This window comes from Cryptomeria japonica, chromosome 6 (genome assembly GCF_030272615.1).
Source record: "Cryptomeria japonica chromosome 6, Sugi_1.0, whole genome shotgun sequence".
In the NCBI taxonomy this organism is placed as follows: domain Eukaryota; kingdom Viridiplantae; phylum Streptophyta; class Pinopsida; order Cupressales; family Cupressaceae; genus Cryptomeria; species Cryptomeria japonica.
Genome location: NC_081410.1, coordinates 178811037 through 178831049, shown reverse-complemented (window position 1 = coordinate 178831049; position 20013 = coordinate 178811037). Strand labels below are relative to the sequence as shown.

Here is a 20013-nt window from a genome sequence, read left to right as displayed (position 1 = left end):
TTGTGCTGGTAATGTCCACTCATAATGTCACACATTTGTAGTAGATGCACATGTGATGCTATCTACTTTTATTTATTCAATAAAATTCCTAAAAGAGGCATTTTTACAAACTCCCCAAGTTTTCTAAAATGGATATTCACATCATATTGTTCAATTATTATGTTGTGTAGGGTCATGGTATACATTATTGAGTGTTTAAATATCTAGATATTTGGACCAAATATGCTAATGTTCTAAAAGTTGAGTCTCTCAATATTCTATTCGAAAAATAAATAAATAAGATTGATGATAAATGGCTTACTCAAAATTGACAACAACCAAACCAAATCATGATCAACAAAGAATAATGACCACTCAAACATTATGGCTAAAATATAATGATCGGTTCTTTTAAATTCATTGTGCTGCATACTCCTGCTCTCGTGGATGTCATTAAATTTTCTCTCCTCCATCTCATTTCACTGATTGTAGATTCAGGGCTTTCCGTTTTCTCATATCATGGAATCCCTGACTTGCTCCCTCAACGAGGCCATAACTTTTGGACTCGGGATTTTCTTCTTCTTCTACTGCTTCCCCTATAAGCTGAGGAGGGATGCCAGGAAAATGAAATTGCCTCCAGGACCACGTCCATGGCCTATCATAGGAAGTCTCCATCTGTTGGGAAACCTTCCTCATCAGTCCCTTACCATTCTGGCAAAGAAATATGGATCCATAATGTTTCTCCGTTTAGGTTCAGTCCCCACTGTTGTAGTGTCTTCTCCTGCCATGGCAAAAGAGTTCCTGAAAACCCATGATTTGGTGTTTGCAACCAGACCAAACTGTGCACTGGGGAAGTATATGTGCTATGATCACAAAGATGTGGCGCTTGCCCCCTATGGAGCATACTGGAGGCAGAGTAGAAAGCTGTTGACGGTGGAGCTGCTCACAGTGAAGAGAAACGATTCTTTCAATTTCGTGAGAGAGGAAGAAGTGTCCGCCATGGTCGCCTCCATCTGGAAGGAAAGCGGGCATGGAGTGCAGTGTGTGGATGTGAAGAAGCCACTCACCTCCCTCGCACAAAATATTACCTGCAGAATGTTTGCCAGCAGGACTTACTCTGATAACGACTTGGATGGAGGGCATTGCTTTATAAAAATGGTTGAAGAGATGCTTGCTGTGGTCGGTGAGTTTTCTATTGGTGATTTCATTCCTTCTCTCGAATGGCTCGACTTGCAAAGAATCCGTCGTCGAATGCAACCTCTTCACAAGATATTCGATGGATTTGCTGAAAAAGTAATCGATGAGCACATGGATCGTAGACTGGATGATGGAAAACTGAACGATGGTTGTGTTAAAGACATGGTAGATGTGTTACTCGGCATGGCCGAAATGGACAGCCAGACAATCTCACGAAACCACATCAAAGCCATCATCTTGGTAAGTATGAGAATCAAGGCCGTCTTGGTTTTCGGAAATATGATAACAACTTGTTTGAAAGCATTTTAGTTTAAAAATATCCATTTCTCTCAATTTATAATAATTCTTTGTTGTCTTTTTGAATTCAATTTTGTGTATTTTAGCTTTAAGTTTCAGATCACATTCTATGATCATCTCTATTATTTTATGGTGGAGGGTGATAGTTAAGTGGGTGGGAGGAACTTCTATTTCTTGAGGGCGTCCACAATAATGTCTTAAAGCACACACACTAAGCAACATATTATGCCTAGAGAATATCAATCAAGTCTGAGTGTTGAACATTTTTAAGCTGAAAAATCAAAGCTTAGTGTGTGTTTTAAGCTATCTGTACAATAATATATATTTAAAGAACCTGCACACTAAACCACTGACTGGGATAACTGGTACACCATTAGTTGATTCCCCCCTGCTCCTAGCTAGGCATCATATTGGCCCTTCCAACCTCTTCTTTTTGTCCCTTGGGCCATGAGGAAGAGAAGGAACCGAAGGCTTTGCCAGTTCAAAAAGTCCAGAGTAAAAATAGAAGCATGGAAGAGGGTTGCATCCCAATAAATACTATTCACCATTAACTATAAAACCCTCCACCCAATAGTTTTTCTCAATTCTATATGTAACATGCCAACTATTTCCTGCCACCCACCACCTCAGTCCCAAGGATCCATTCTAGAGATGCCCACACCCATTCCACTCTATCTACAGTTATAGCTTGAGCCGCCCATGAACTGACGATTGCCTCCCTCCCTTCCAAAACTAGAATCGGGCCAACTCGTAAAACATTATTCTCAACCCATAATCAGAATAATAGATTGTCCAAAATTGAAATGTAATATTTATCATTTGGATAATAATCATATTTCTATTCTCAAATATTTCATTATTCTGATGATAAATCATAAAATGTGATTCAATTGATAGAAAAATATACAGTGGAATCCAAAAACATTAACTGTCTCTGGAAGATGTTTTTACCGACTTGAAGAAAAAAATTATTTGTGTGCAGGATATGTTAACCGGGGGAGTGGAAACCTCGGCGATATTGCTAGAGTGGTCGATGAGTGAACTGGTGAGGAATCCTGCAACGCTTGCACGAGCGCAGGAAGAGATGGAATCAGCAGTGGGCAGAAATCTCAGAATCAAGGAGAGTGACATCACGAAGCTCGACTACTTGCGATGCGTGGTGAAAGAAACTTTTCGGCTTCACCCACCACTTCCTCTGCTCCTTCCCCACGAATCAATGGAAGACTGCAGTGTGGGAGGATATTTCATTCCGCGAAAAACGAGGTTGATTGTGAATGTGTGGGCGATGGGAAGGGATGAAAACGTTTGGAAAGATGCTCATCAATTTAGGCCCGAGCGGTTTATGGGGTGTAATAAGGATGTGAGAGGTCAGGACTTCGATTTGCTGCCCTTCGGAACAGGAAGAAGGGGATGCCCTGGGATTTCTATGGGTCTTTCTGTTGTTGAGTTGGCACTTGCTCAGCTTCTTCATTGCTTTGACTGGACTGTTGAGGGAGATGTGGATATGGCAGAGGAGTTTAGAATAACTGTTCCCAGAAAAAATCCGTTGTTTGCACGCCCTTCATGGAGGCTCGCAGTTGAATATCCTATATAAGATACTATTCTCTGCTAGGCATCCTTGTTAGCTTTATAAGCTACAGTGTTATTAGTTTCTATAGATGTGAAGAAGCTAGAGTGTTAGTTTATATAGATGCGAAGAATCTATGTACATTAAATCTGTGTTTATATCGTGGTTCTTTGGATATAATTGTGAATGTATGTATTATGTTTATATTTAATAAAAAGTATGTGAAGAAATATGAGACATTGCTCGTCTCTAAAATCTGTTTTCATTTATGCTTTTTATCAAGCGTTTTTACAGTCTTTCATGAATTATTTTTAATCAGAGATGAAAGTCTTGATAAAGAGATGACAGATATTTTTGTTGCTAGTGTCTATTTCGCCGCCAAACTGCACATTTGATCATAGAAGAGAGAATTTCATGCTCCTCGACAAGGTTTGTATAATTAAATTAATTTTTATTTAAATGTTATATAACATAAATATAAGTGAATAAAATAAATTTTAAATATTAATTAAATTTAGATATTTTATTATAAAGAGCAATAAATTGGAAAATTTACAATTTTCAAATGAAAGAGTTCGGATGTGTGTTAGTACGCAAAAAAAAAAAAAAAAAATTGTTTTCAATGAGTTTTTGAGTATTTGATAATATTGTTCTTATTTTCTTGTCAATGGAAGTGGTCATTTTTAGGTAAATAAATGTACACATTATACGGAACTTTATTATGTTTTTTTTATTAAATCATTTAATGCATGTTTATAAGACAATACACATTTATACAATCTAAGAAATTAGCTTGGAACCTTCTTGTATTTCAATGGATTTTTCAAGGAATCATATTAAAAATTAAAATAACACCCCTTTTTTAAGGAACCTTACTCTAATATCAAAAGTTTCAATTAATTGTTTAATCATCTTTTTAGTGATGATAACATTTCTTATATTTTATTATTATGTTCTGTGTTTAACCATTTATTATTTTATCTGAGGGTAAAAGTACAATATTGTGTCATGTTTCGGGCCAACTTATCAGCAAAAGTGAATTTAAGTTTTTCTATCTAAAAATTAATTTTAGTCAAACATAGGGTCTATACAAATTCATTATAGATAAGTTATATATGGACCACAACTTTTCCAATTGGAAGTGCCTATTAAATGTATATTTTATATCACTTTGGGTCTAATTACCAATTTATTTTTATTTTTTATTTTTTGAAAAACTCGATGTTTCGAAAACTCCTACTCTTATAAGTAATATATTTTTTGAAACGTAAAAAACCCTTTTATAGATCTACAAGTGAATATTCCAAAATCTATCACTTTTATTATTTTAATTATTTTTCATATTTTTCATATTTTACATTTTATTTTTATTGAAAGTAGGTCATTAGCACTTAAATATAAGATTCGTTATCTTGATAAGAAAAAATACAAGTTTATTTAAAATTTTTGAAAAAATAATGATGCACTAGAGAAAAGAATCTATGTCAAGATGATAAAATTTATTTCTAATTTGGATAAATAATGAATTAAAAAGATGGTCGCAAATGAAAAGAGTTTTATTTCAATACACACAACTTTTCAAATTTATTGAAAAATATATCCATGCACTAAAATTTCAAGTTATCAATATACGCAAAAAAATTGAAGAAAAAAGGTAAAATTTATTAAATAAAGTGTAGCGGCTTGTGTAACTTCAAATTCAACATTTTCTCATTAACTAAATTGTAGTGTTTACTTTATAGAAAACTATATTCAATTTTCTTAATTTTTTAAAATAAAAATTACAAACATAAAATACACAAAAGAAATACATTTTATTAGTTTACATCATTTCAAATTTCAAAACATATATTTTATTTTCTATTGATTTAATTTAAAAAGTTGAATCAACATTGGCCATTTCCTTTATAAAAGTGTGACGCAACTCCAATATATACATTTTTAAATGTTTTGTCCAAATAAAATTCAAAAATGTAAATAAGTCGTAACTTAACATATATGTTATTGATTTAAAGTCTTGCATGGATATAGTGCATTGTGGGAATCCTTCCCCTCCGAAACTTGTTGGTTCTCCTCCATTTATTGGCCATGCCACTTGTGCCTTCTCTGCTCTCCCCAAGTTTGGGAGGAATATTATTTTGTGTCCCATCTCCTCTTATTGTGGTTTTTATAGATGGTGTCTTAAAAAGTGAATTATTTTTTCTCACAAAAGGGTTTGATTTGTAGATTTGATAGAATTTGGACATAGCCTAGTGATGCAGCCATGACCAGTGGATCCTCAATGAGAACTAGTCGGCTCATGCAACAAGAGTAACACAATGGAAGCAACAACAAAACATAGAAATATTATAGAAATAGATCATATTATCATCTTAGAACCTCCAATAACTAACTAGTTATCATCATACATTCATCATAGAACATTCGGTTATCAACCGGTTACATATAGGCTAACATGCTAGATTACAATCCATCTGGAACTCTCAGAGTCATCCGAATCTCTAATCATGAATCTAAATCCTCATAATACTCGATTGCCCTACAAATGATTACATAATACCATATATATACCCTCCGAAACATATCCAGGTTGACCACAAAAATTACATTTACCAAGAAATGAAAATGAAACTTGTAAATAGGTCGGCCCCAAGAATGAAAGGAAATCCTCCAAAAAAGAACCACCAAGAAGTGCAGATCATTAGGAAGGTCGTGCAAGGACTTAGGAACATCTAGCAAGACCCAAAATAAATCCACATGCCAAGAAACCACTCCGGAAAAGAAGGAATCTCCAACCGGTAAGCCCAAACTGCTCCGAAACCCAAAAACAGCCAAACCGAAAGCAATATCTTGTTGAAAAAGAATCCAAATGTACTAAGAATCTAGAATTAAGCACATGACCAAGCTTGGAAACTAAAAATCTGATCTACAATGAAAAACAAGCAACTATTGGAACATATCAATAGGATCACAAAAAACTGCACACTGAACTGAACAAGAACTAAACAAAAGGAAACATTTTTGGTTGATGCAAGATTGCTCATAGATCGAGGATGGTCCTGCATCAGACACCCCAGGTAGAAAGAGTTGTTCCATTAGAGGAAACTCATTAACATCGAAAAGGATTCGGGATATAGATCCCATGCTCATCTCTGATCGAAACATCTTCCTTGTCTACAAACCTCTTCCTTAGCTCCTCCAGAACCTCAACCGGATTCTCTAACTCTTGATTTTATTCATTATTCTCTCCCTTCTTCTTAATAGCACACTGTCTCTACTTACTTCTCTCTTTCTTTTGCAAATTTGATTTATTTTTGCCACAAGACTTCATTCGGTTCACTATCACAACCTTACGACCATCTAGTTCCTTCTGTCTATCAAACTTATCTATTAGATCCTTATGTAAACTCACGCCACCTTCCTGTATAACCTCTGCAACTAGTTTCTCAGCACAACAACTTCTCTCAAGACTCAAATTATTCACCTCCTTCTCTTTCTCCTTCAAAGAAGCCAATGTGAACTTCTGCCCATCCTTCTCAATAGTGATTAGGATTCTTCTATAGTCATAAATATCCCTTCTATCATACTGCCAATATCTTCCCAACAAGACATGATAAGTACTCATAGATAGAACATCACACAAGACCTCATCCCTAAAAGGCCCAATAGTAAAACTCACCAAACACTGCTCTTTCACTTCCAACTTCTGATCATCTTGTAACCAACTCACCTTATAAGGACAAGGATGCTTAAGCCTCTCCAATCCAAGATTCACTACCATCTCCTGAGATACCAAATTATCAGTACTTCCACTATCCACAATAACCTTGCAAAACTTACCACTTGATTTGCATACAGTTCGGAAAATACTCCTTCTCTGAGTAGGTCCGATATCTTCACTGCTCTGCTCCATCATGACTCTTCTAAACATAAGAGATTCACGTTTCTCCGATGCACATTTAGTTCCGGTAACTCCACCTTTTAGTTCCTCATCTACCACACAACTTCTTGTCTTTCCTTTCTTACATTCATAGAATCTATGTCCGATTTCTCCACACTTGTAACATTTACTAGAAAATTCTCTTCTGCTACTACCACTTCCTTTTCTCTGTGTCTTCTGATCCAATTCTTTACTTCATTTAGGTTTTGATTTATCTTCAACATTCTGCTTCTCTATGTTGCCACTCATCTGTCCTTTGTATCTCTCTAGGGTTATTCTATTGTCTTCTTCTCCTCAGCCTTCAAAGCATGTTGATAAGCTTCCTCAACTATGGAAATCCTCAACATACTCATCTCATCCTGAATGTTAAATGCAAGTCCATTTACGTACCTTGCCACCTTTTTTCTATCCATCTCTCTATGTCCAGATCTGATCATCACCTTGTAGAATTCCTCAGTATACTCTTTCACACTCATGTTTCTCTACTTTAGGTTCTACAACTTCTTGAATAATTCCAACTCATAGTCTCTTGGTATGAACTTGGCCTTCAATCTTCCAATCATCTGTCTCTAGCGGGTGATCTTCATTTCACCATTCTCCACTCTATCTCTTTGGAATTCTTTCCACCATAAGGCAACATGCCCTTTCAACTTAGTATGTGCCAACCAGACTCTCTATGGGTCCTTGATATCCTCAAACTCAAAGTAGTCCTCCAACTCTCTGATCCAATCAATCAAATCCTCTGGGTTCAATGTTCCAGAAAAGTTTGAAACCTCCACTTTATGAACTTTACTTGCTTGTGCCACACTCTTAAAAATCTTTCCTCTCTTTCACCTTTTAGTCTTTCAGCTTCCTCTGCCTCAATATCTTCTCCAACTTCTTCATACTCATCCTCAGACTCTGAGTTCCTCTGCAAATCAGCTAAGGCATTATAGATCTCATTCCTCATCTCATTATTGAAGTCTTCCATCATTTTCTCGACCCTCCGGGGGTTGATTCTTTTTGGCAACATCTCCTCCTCCGCTTTGGTGAATAGCCTCAACTCGGCCATCTGACTACAAATTTTGGTTGCTCTAGTCGACGATCTACCAGACCAGCTTGTAGCCTGCCTCCAATCGGTGATCTGACCACCCAAAGGAATGCCTCAAGGTTCATAGCTGGATCTTCCTCCATCAACAGGTTCATAACTAGCTCTAATACCACTTGATGCAGCCATGATCAATGGATCCTCAATGAGAACTGGCCAGATCATGCAACAAGAATAACACAACGGAAGCAACAACAAAACATAGAAAGATTAGAGAATCATATCATATTATCATCTTAGAACCTTTGATAACCAACCGGTTATCATGATACATTCATAATAGAACATCTGGTTATCAACTAGTTACATACAGGCTAACAAGCTAGATTACAATCCATCTGGAACTCGCAGAGTCATCCAGATCTCTAATTATGAATTTAAATCCTCATACTACTCGACTGCCCTACAAATGATCAAATAATACCATATATATACCCTCTAAAACATATCGAGGTCAACCACAAAAAATTACATTTACCAAGACAGGAAAATGAAATGTGTAAATAGGTCGGCCCCAAGAATGAAAGGAAATCCTTCGAAAAAGAACCACCAAGAAGTGTGGATCATCAAGAAGGTCGTCCAAGGACTTAGGAACATCAAGCAAGACCCAAAATAGATCCACACACCAAGAAACCGCTTCAGAAAAGAAGGAATCTCCAATCGGTGAGCCCAAAACTACTCCAGAACCCTGAAATAGCCAAACTGGAAGCAATATCTTGTCATAAAAGAATCCAAATGGACCAAGAATCTAGAATTAAGCACATGAACAAGCTTGGAAACCAAAAATCTGATTTGCAATAAAAAGAAAGAAACTACCAAAACATACCGACAGGAACATAGAAAACTGTACACTGAACTGAACAAGAACTAAACAAAAGGAAACATTTTTGGTTGATGCAAGATTTCTCATAGACCGGGGATGCTCTTGCATCACCTAGTTATTTAAACATGTGAATTGTGTAGTAGTGAAAACCTATTATAGAAGTAAAAAATAAAATCTACCCTTGTGCCAAGGGTTCATTTGAAGTTTCCTTTGAATTGGTGTATGATTGGGATGCTATTCTTGAAAGACAATCATGGTTCTAGGCTAATCTATCTTGTTGAAACTCTAGGTTTATTCGTTTAATCCTCTCACTAAAACCTTGAATATTCTACCTGTAGACTAGGAAATTGAGGATGCATCAAAGCAAATAACAATTAGGACAATCACAAAAACCTAAAACTGCAATGAAAATAATCCTAATCTAATCAATGAAAACATGAAGACGAGATATTCAAAATGAAATCAAAGCAAACCAAATGCAGATATCTCCTTCATGTGGCTCCATTGTTCTTCTTTCACCTTCCAATTTGATGTTGTTCTCACCTACAAAGTGCATTTGCAAGTGGAAAGCAAGTTGTTGATGAAATTTGTAGCATAAGGTTACTCGAAAATGTGATTGATTGATTCGATTGACAAAGGAACTCATCCAATTTATAGACAAATTGGAGAGAGGACAAGATTAGCATGAAATTGATATTAGAGGCAATTGATTTCAAAAATGGCAAAATTGAGTTGAAGGAAGAAGGTTATGACACCTTCTATGTCATGAATTATGACATATTGCCAATGCAAAGGTTAGAGGACTAAAAGCCTATGACATCTTGCTATGCCAACGGTATGACGCATGAGAAGTTCATGCTTCCACCGAAGCACAAAAATAGGGAGAGACTAGAGAGAAATTGATTAGGTGGAAATTGAATTTAGCAAATTAGAAAATGAGGTGGAAATTAGGAATTAGGAAAATTAGAAATGATGAAATAGAAATTAGGTGAATTAATTAATAGGTTTTCATCCATTAATTAATTCATGAAAGAGACCTAGGAATAAATAAATAAATTTATTTAACCCACAAAGAAGAAGAAAAGGATTAAATGAACAAATCATAAAACCCTAGAAATAAGAGGACAAGGAATTAGGTCAAGACAATAAGAAATTAAAGTAGGTTCGATCATGATTCTGATTGACAAAGGACCAATGTTGATAAATGATTGAGATTGGTTGACAAAAATCAATGACAAATTGACCAAGATTGACAAGGAGACCAAATTGATAGGCGCCAATTGACGAGGAAAAATGACTAATCGATCCAAATTGACATGATTGAAAAGGACAAGGATCGACGACGAATCGATCGCAAAATGACTAATCGATCCAAATTGACATGATTGGAAAGGACAAGGATCGACGACGAATCGATCACAAAATGACAAGATTGACAAGGACAAGGATCGATGACGAATCGATCACAAAATGATGAGATTGACAAGGACAAGGATCGATGATGAATCAATCACAAAATGATGAGATTGACAAGGACAAGGATTGATGACGAATCGATCACAAAATGACAAGATTGACAAGTTGATAATCGCAAATGATTACTAACAAGCTAAAGATGATTGAAAGATTGACAAGAGGACAAAACCCTAATTCTATCATCGATTAGAATTGACGATGTCCAAAATGATGATAAATGAGCACACACATTGATGTGACAGGATAAGATCGACCAAAATCATCACTAAAGATTTTTATCAACAAGACCTAATTTGAAAGCAAGAAAAATGAGGAATGCAGAAGAAGGACTCGATGCTCGCAAATGATAAAGACCAAGTGCACAACATAGAAGAAATGTTAATGCGACGCAAGAACCCTAAAATAAGGCAATGCGCAAATGTTAAAGTATGACTCCACAAGCGTTGACCATTTTTAGACGTCTACACTACCTATTTGGATTTTCCCCCAAATCTTTCTCTTCACTTTTGATATGAATCTTACTATGTCGGTGTTGGGAAATTTGTTGGTTATTTACTTTTAACTCTTAGACAACCTATTATAAAATTTAGATTAATCATACCTATGCATGCTCCATTTGATAAAATTTATCTTACAAGTGGAGGAACATTCATAGAGTTACTCTAGATTAGGAAGACATCCCCTTTTGTTGTCAATGTTTTTTTCTACCAGTCATTTGACACATGATTTCCATTGCCTTAAGGTCACATGTTCTTCCTATTGGTGAAATAATGCTCTTTAGTAACATGTTATTGCCAATGTAGCTAATAATGGTTTTTCTTCAGAGGCTTTTGTGCCTCTTGTTCATGTTGATCCTTACTTGGAACCCACCCCTCTCTTGATAGGTGTTGTTAATATGCCTCCTTCAATTGATCTTATGACTTTGATTGCTAAATTTTCTCTAGTTTGGTGCTCTTCCCCGTGTTTCATCCTCAATTGAGGTATTGATGGATGTTCTTGCCACCCCTTCTCCTATTCCATTATATTTCGATAATGAGGCTTCTTGGATACCAATTTCTTTAGATTTGAGCATTATGGAGCAATGAGCTACATAAATCTTCATGCAAGTGTGTTTTCATGATTGATATTGTCTTTTCATTTCATGATTTATATTGTATTGTCTTGTGTTTTACTCTTAGACAACCTATTCTAAAATTTAGATTAATTTGACCTATCCAAGCTCCTTTCGATAGAATTTATCTTATAGGTGGAGGAAAATTCATAGAGTTACTCTAGATTAGGAAGAAATCCCCTTTTGTTGTCAATGTTTATTTCTACTAGTCATTTGACATTGATTTCCATTGCCTTAAGGTCACATGTGCTTCCTCTTGGTGGAATAATGCTCTTTAATAACATGTTATTGTCGATGTAGTTAATAATTGTTTTTTCTTGAAGTGCTTTTGTGCATCTTGTCCATGTTGATCCTTCCTTAGAACCCACCCCTCTCTTTATAGGTGTTTTTTTTGTGCCTCCAATTTATATTGTTACTTTCATTTGATTGCTAAATTTTCTCTAGTTTGGTGCTCTTCCTCGTGTTTCATCCTTAGTTGAGGTATTCATGGATGTTCTTGCCACCTCTTCTCCTATTCCATTATATCTGGATAATGAGGTTTCTTGGATACCAATTTCTTTAGATTTGAGCATTATGGAGCAACAAGATACATCAATCTTCATGCAAGTGTGTTTTCATGATTGATATTGTGATGCAGAGATTCTTGGAGATTGCTCCAAATCACCTAGTTGTCTTTCTTTCTCTCTCCAACCTTATAACTCCTCAAGCCCATCCAATGGTACTTGGTAAGGGTTCTACTAGTTATACCTCCAAGGCCTCATCCAATTTGGGTTTCCTCCAAGGTATAGCCACAAATGTTTTACAACAATGCTTCCTATTGAGGATTCCACCTCAATCCCTATCACACCTTCCCAACGCTCCAACAAACTCTACAAAGGATCTTTCTTCACAAACTTGTTCCATGAGGGTGAAATGAAGTTACACAATATCTTTGGTGTTTTCTAAGGGTTTTATCACCTTTAAACCCATTTTCAAGCCTTCTCAAGCTCGTTTGGTCTATACCAGGCTTCAAACAAACCCAATTCAATTAGGCCTCTGTTTACAGTTTTCAAGGCTTAGTTTCACATCTACCCACACAAGGCCCCAAATGAATTACATTTGTGAGTACCATTTTCCTAGTTACATGCAATATTTCAAAATGGCATCTGGGTTCTCCGTACACATGCGGTTTCTAGAACAGTCGTATTTTCAAGGGATTTAGGCCTACCGGGGTGACTTGCAAACATGGCCTTAGAAGGCTTCACCAATCAAAACCTCTGCACAAAATAATCATGTATTCTGAAAGATAATTCAATGGGGTCTCTAGACATGTATCAACTTCTACTCTACCAATCCATGTGTGCTCTGAAAACGCACATCTTCTGTTGTCCTAGTCTCACCAACTCTTAGTTGTGAGCCTAGGGTATCATTGTAAAATCACCACAAAGGTTTGCAAAGCCAAGAAACCTACACTAAACATTTTTAAAGATCCTAACCTAGCATTCCACTAGATTTCAACCAGTGCCATCAGTGGATTCTCAGGTTAGAGCCATTTCTTGCTTAAACCCTAGCTTACAAGGGTTTTGCACCTAGTCGTAGAGAATGGTTTGAATCTCTGCAAATAGACACAATCAAACCTTGAAATCTACCTTGTTGGAAAGTAGACTCACCAATATTTCATTCCCTTCAATTAGGTTCCTCTAAAAAGTTCGTACTAGTTCGTACAACACAATAAAAATAAAGAAAAAACAGTGAAAATGGTGTAAAACAAGGTTTTTTCCTTACAACCAATCTCTCACCCAATCTTTAGTACCCCGTGATGAAGTGTCCAACTGATGTGTTTGAGATTCTCCCTTGTATGGATAGAGATCACATACATTAAAGATAGGAGAAATACCCAAGGTGGGAGGGAGTTAAACTTCATATGAATTCTGACCATATTTATGCACCACCTTGAGAGGCCCAATCTTCTTCATCAACAAGTCAGTAGGCTGCCCTTTTGGAAGTCTCTCTTTCCTTAGGTATTCTAGGACCAAATCTCCAATCTTAAATTGTACATTCCTTCTTGTTCTATCAGCATTCATCTTATAATGCTTGGACTTTTGTTGTAAGGTTTGTCTTACCTTATCATGCACTTCTTTGATTCCTTCTACAAAATTCTCACCTTGTGCACTCTTAGGTGTCATAGAACTAAGATCCCTAAGTTCTAGTATGCCCCTAGGATGAAAACCATACACTATTTCAAAGGGACTTTTACCTGTACTTCGGTTAATCGAGGACCATTGTATGCATATTCTGCCTAGTCAATTACCAAATCCCAAGTCTTCCCGTGTTGTTTGGTGAGGCATCTTAATACATTACCCAAGGATCTATTTACTACCTCTGTCTGACCATCTGATTGAGGATGGTAGGAAAATGAAAAAGATAATTTTGTGCCCAAATTTGTCCAAAGTGTTCTCCAAAAGTGGCTTAAAAACTTTACATCTCTATCATTGACTATGTTGATTGGAAGGCCATGAATTCTAACTATCTCTTTGAAGAAAAGTCCAGCAATGTAGGTGGCATCATTGGTGCTTTTGCAAGGTATAAAATGTGCCATTTTGCTGAACCTATTAGCCACTACATACACACTGTCAAATCCCCTTGGAGTTCTTGGTGAGCCTAACACAAAATCCATGCTTAAGCATTCCCAAGGCCTCTGAGGTATGACAAAAGATTGGTATAGACCTGCATTACTTGATGAACCTTTTTCTCTTTGGCAAATTGCACATTGTTCTAAAAACCTTCTAACTTCTGATTGCAACTTGGGCCAATGGTAAAACCTACTAACCCGCTCCATAGTTTTATCTATGCCAAAATGGCCTCCTAGACCTCCTTGATGCTTTTCTTGAATAATGTTTTGTCTCATAGAACATTGGGGAATGCAAATAAGGTGTCCTTTGAACAACAAACCCTCGTGTATCATATACTCCACATAAGAAACATGTGAGGTGTTAGAAAAATTAGAACAAACAACATATATCTCAGCAAAGTCTTTATCATCCTTGTACGGATCTTTTAACTTAGTCAATCCCACACTTTGCAATTGTATCTCTTGCATAGTCATGACTCTCCTACTTAATGCATCAGCTACCTTATTTGCAGTGCCCTTTTTGTGTTTGATAGTGAAGGTGAGGATTGTAAGTATTCAACCCACTTTAGGTGTCTTTGATTCAATTTCTCTTTCCTATTAAGGAAACTAAGGGCATGGTTGTCGGTGTAAACTACAAACTCTTTGGGTAGCAAGTAATGACGCCACTTCTTCAATGCTTGCACCATGGCATACAACTCCAAATCATAAGTGGAATATCTTTGCTTGGATTCATTCAATTTCTCTGAAAAGAATGCTATAGGATGACCTTGTTGACTCAAAATGGCCCCTATTTCCCTTTGGCTAGCATCACACTCTATTGTAAACAACTGATTGAAATTAGGCAATCTAAGGGTTGGCAACTCTGCTAACTTAGCTTTCAACTATTCAAATCCCTTATTGGCTTCCTTTGTCCACTTAAATTGACATTTAAACCCTCCTTTAATGGTGTTAAGGATAGGAGCACAAACAAGGCTAAAGTTTCTCACAAACTTCCTATAAAAGGATGCCATTCCATGAAAACTTCTAACATCACTTATGCTCCTAGGTGTAGGCCAATTAAGTATTGCCTCTATTTTACTTGGATCCATCTTTAAACAACCTTGTGAAATGACAAAACCAAGGTAAACTAAATCTGTTTTCAAGAACTCACATTTTTCAAGGTTGATTTTGAGTTGAGCCTCCTTCAACTTCTTCAAGACCATATCCACATGCTTAAGGTGTTCCTCCTTAGACCTGCTAAAGACCAAAGTGTCATCAAGATACACAATAACAAATTTACGAATAAACTCAACGAAGACTTCATTTATGAGCCTTTGAAAGGTACTAGGTGCATTGGTGAGGCCAAAAGGCATCACCAACCACTCATATAGGCCTGCATTAGTTCTAAATGTTATCTTCCATTCATCACCGGGTCTGATTCTTATCTAATGATAACCAGATTTCAAGTCCACGTTTGTGAAGTATCATGATCCACCTAGATTGTTCAATAGGTCCTCTATCCTTGGCATGGGAAACCAGTATCTTATGGTGATCTTATTAATTTATCTTGAGTCAGTGCACATCCTCCATTTTCCTCCTTTTTTAGGTACTATAACAATGGGAACAGAACAAGGACTCAAACTCTTTTTAATAAACCCTTTGTCTAAGAGTTCTTGCACTTGTTTGGTAATTTCCTCATTTTGGCTAGGTGTCATTTTATAAGCTGCTTTGTTAGGCAAATTTGCCCCTTGCATCAAGTCTATTTAGTTCTGAGGCACTTCACTCATTGGATCTGCCTTAGCTTCATATTTAGTCTTTAGCACTAAAGCAGAGCCCTCATTACCTTCTTATTTTAACACTTTAAGGAACTCTTTGCCACTCATCAACATAACACTTGACCCTACTTGTTTTTCCTCCTTTGGATTAGGTAATGGATCCATTTGATACTTCTTACCATTCTTAGTGATGAGATAACTATTCTTTTCTCCATCATGACAGGCTTTCACATCATATTGTCATGGACGGCTAAAGAGCAAATAACAGGCATCCATAGGCAATATGTCACATAGAAGTTTGTCTTTGTATTCACCAATTTCAAAGTCCACCCATGATTGTTCATCAACTAAGACATGTTGACCCCGGTTGAGCCATGATACCTTATAAGGACTGAGATGAGGCAATCTTTTCAGTTTGAGCTTATCCACCATTTCAATTGAGACAATATTCTCTGTGGAACCTGAATCCACAATCACCTTACAAATTTTTCCATGTGACTTACAAGTGGTCATAAATAGACTTTTCCTTTGTGGTGGCTCTTGAGCTTGGGGTACCTTAAACATTGTTCTTCTCATCATCAAATTTTCCCCATCTACCACTGGCCCTGCCTTGCTAATTGGAGAGGTCACACTTTGAGTATCCTCCTCTTGCACTAACTAAGTCATTCTCTCACTCATGTATGGACTTGATGAACTTGAGGCTTTCCCTGGGAACGTGCTCATGGTATCTCCAACTTGGTTGCAATGGTAACATCTACCGGTGAAGACTGTATTTCCTCTCCCTGAGCTTCCAAACCTGCCTCTAAAATTGTTTCTCCCTCTAAAGGATCCTCTATACATCCCTCTTTGAGAGTCTCCACTTCCTTCTTGGTTTTGATGCTCTTCATTTCTTGAAGCACTCTATCCTCTGCCAAAGGTTCCTCTACCCCTGAAGTTCTTACCACCTCCATGCTTTTGATTTTTCTCACTTCTCCTTTTTATCTTTTCCTCTACCCTTAATGCCAACTGAAAACATGTGAACAGTGTTTGGTGTGAGGATGCTTATTTCATCTTGTATGTTTTGCCTAAGACCATTCATATATCTGGCCAATTTCTCTACTTCATTCTCATGTTTCCTAGCCCTCAAACTTAGTTTGTGGAATTCCTCAGTGTATGCATTGACATCTAGTTCCCTTTGTTTCAAATTTTAGAGTCTCTTATGGATTTGAACTTCATAATCCCCGGGTAGGAATTGAGCTTTAAGCCTTATCTTTGTATGCTCCCATGAAGTTATCTTTTTCTTACCTACTTGTACCCTTTCTTCTTGCATCATATTCCACCAAACCAGGGTTGATCCCCTCAATATTGACTTGGCTACATTTACTCTTTTCTCCTCTCCTACCTCCTTATAATTAAAAAGATTATTCAATGCTTTTATCCAATATAATAACTCCTCTCCATTGAGATTTCCTCCATAGGTGGGTAATCCATCCAAATTATCCTTGGAGATAGATTTGACTGCATCCAAGAATAGGTTTTGGTCCTGAGGTATTGCTACTATCCTTTGGTCCTCCTCATCTTCCACTTCTTCATATGTCTCATCTCCCCATTCTATCTTAACCTTCCCCTTCTCCTTCTTAGCATCTCAAGTGCCTTTAGTTCCTTCCCGATCCTTCAATCCTTCTAGCATCTCTGTCACCATCTGCCAAATGAATTCTTGAGTCATTGCCTTTGGAGGCATTGAAATTTCTTCTGATTCCTCAATGTCTAACATACACCAATGTTTCAAAAGGGTGGCTCTTATACCACTCTCTTGCAGATATTCTTGGAGATTACTCCAAATCACCTAGTTATCTTTCTTGCTCTCTCCAACCTTCTAACTCCTCAAGCCCATCCAATGGTACTTGTTAAGGTTTCTATTAGTTATAACTCCAATTCCTAATCCACTTTGGATTTCCTCCAAGTTATAGCCACAAATTTCTTACAACAATGCTTCCTATTGAGGATTCCACCTCAATCGCTATCACACCTTCCCAACACTCCAACAAACTCTGCAAAGGATCTTTCTTCACAAACTTGTTCCATGAGGCTAAAATGAAGTTACATAATTTATTTGAATTTTTCTAAGGGTTTGATCACCTGTAAACCCATTTTCAAGCCTTCTCAAGCTCGCTTGGTCTATACCAAGCTCCAAATAGACCCAATTCAATTAGGCCTTTATGTACGGTTTTTAGGGCTTAGTTTCACATTTACCCACACAAGGCCCCAAATAAATTACATTTATGAGTATCATTTTCCTAGTTACATACAATATTGCAAAATGGCATCTGGGTTCTCTGTACACATGGGGTTTCTAGAACTATCCTATTTTTAAGGGTTTTAGGCCTACCCGAGTGACTTGCAAACTTGGCCTTAGAAGGCTTCACCAGTCAAAACCTCTACAAAAAATAATCAAGTATTATGAAAGAGAATTTAATGGGTTCTCCAGACATGTATCAACTTCTACTCTACCAATCCATGTGTGCTCTGAAAATGCATATCTTCTGTTGTCCAAGTCTCACCAACTCCTAGCTGTGAGCCTAGGGTATCATTGTAAAATCACCACAAAGGTCTGCAAAGCCAAGAAACCTACACTAAACATGTTTAAAGATCCTAACCTACAATTCTGATGGATTTCAACTAGTGCCATCAGTGGATGCTTAGGTTAGAGTCATTTCTTGCTTAAACCCTAGCTTACAAGGGTTTTGCACCTAGTCACAGAGAATGGTTTGAATCTTTGCAACCAGACATAATAAAACTTTGAAATATACCTTTTTTGAAATTAGATTCACCAATCCTTAATTCCCTGCAAGTAGGTTCCTCTGACAAGTCCGTACTAGACCGTGCAACACAACAAAAACAAAGAAAAAACAGTGAAAACGGTGTAAAACAAGGTTTTTTCCTTACAACCAAAACTTGATTTGCATTCCAAATATTTGAACCAATACAATGATGTTGTCTTTGTATTTTAACATCATGATTCAGTTGGTTAGAACCAACTTCTTCAACACCAACAACAAAAAGTGCAACTTTTTGCAATGTTGCAAACTATTGCTTAGAATTTTTACATCTTTTTATTCTTAGGAGGCAATCTTCCACTCAAGTGTACTCCAAGGCTCCCAAAGGCCCTCTAGGCATTCTAGGAAACCAAAAAAATGCATTACATCCTTATTACATGATGACTCTATTTTTTTAAGTAGTGCATCTATGAACAATATTAACATTACATCTTCATAGGATATCAACATCCTGAACACAACAAAAGCTTGGGCAACTCAACCATTACTTCATTAAGTCCCAAATGGTTGGTCCATGTATTACAACATGAAAGACAACGTAAAAGACTTAAGAACAAACCAAAAATTGTAGGGAGTGATAGGTACCCTACACCATATTTTCTTGTCATTTCATATTATGCATCAACCCTCGAGGGTCTTTGGTGCAATCACCGGTTAGGAGAGATCTCAAAGAGATCAATTTGGACCGAGCAACAAGAATAAACACAATGGAAACAAGAGGATATGATGGAGGCAAAATAGTACTAAATGAATTAGATCATGAAAACTAATTATAGATAACCAATAACATCTGGTTTACAAGATTCGGCTCACTAGCCTGCTACATACATGCTCAATTATAGAATTGGTCACCTTGAGACCTCTACTTCTTAAGATATGTCTTCTATGTTCTTCCTAACTGAATTATGATGCTGAAATACACTAATTTATATGGTCTAGAGGGATCCGGTCGGCCTAAGAGGGATCAAATGCTAAAGAACAAGATAAAATGTGTAAAACACCACGTCGGCCTCCGCCAAAGAGAATCCTTTGGAAAATCCAAAGGACAAAGTGAAGATCAAAGGGAAGGTCAGACACATGCCAAGGAACATTAGAATCCATGAGATGAAGCTCCGCAAGCTATGGAAATGATCCGCAAGATTCACGAATAGCTAATAGGTCCAAGTGGTTCCGATGTTCTAAGCCAGAAAACTATCTTGGAATCCAAAAGTGATAACTTGCCGAAAAATTATCCAAACATTCTGTGGTTTAGTACTAAGGAAGATGATAATGTTCACAAGAAAAATCCAGATCTGCAAGATCCGGTGAGAAAATGCAGAAAGCAATGTTAAAATTGTAAAACAGAAAATAAACAG

General features: G+C 36.8%; 1 protein-coding gene across 1 annotated transcript; it reads left to right on the top strand.

Moving 5' to 3' along the window:
- The first annotated feature begins 222 nt into the window (after window positions 1-222).
- On the top strand, window positions 223-3295 carry LOC131052581 (cytochrome P450 750A1). Its single transcript, XM_057987166.2, has 2 exons — window positions 223-1416; window positions 2456-3295. The coding sequence occupies exons 1-2, from the start codon at window positions 499-501 to the stop codon at window positions 3065-3067; spliced, it is 1530 nt and encodes a 509-aa protein (XP_057843149.2). The 5' UTR covers window positions 223-498; the 3' UTR covers window positions 3068-3295.
- Window positions 3296-20013: the final 16718 nt, after the last annotated feature.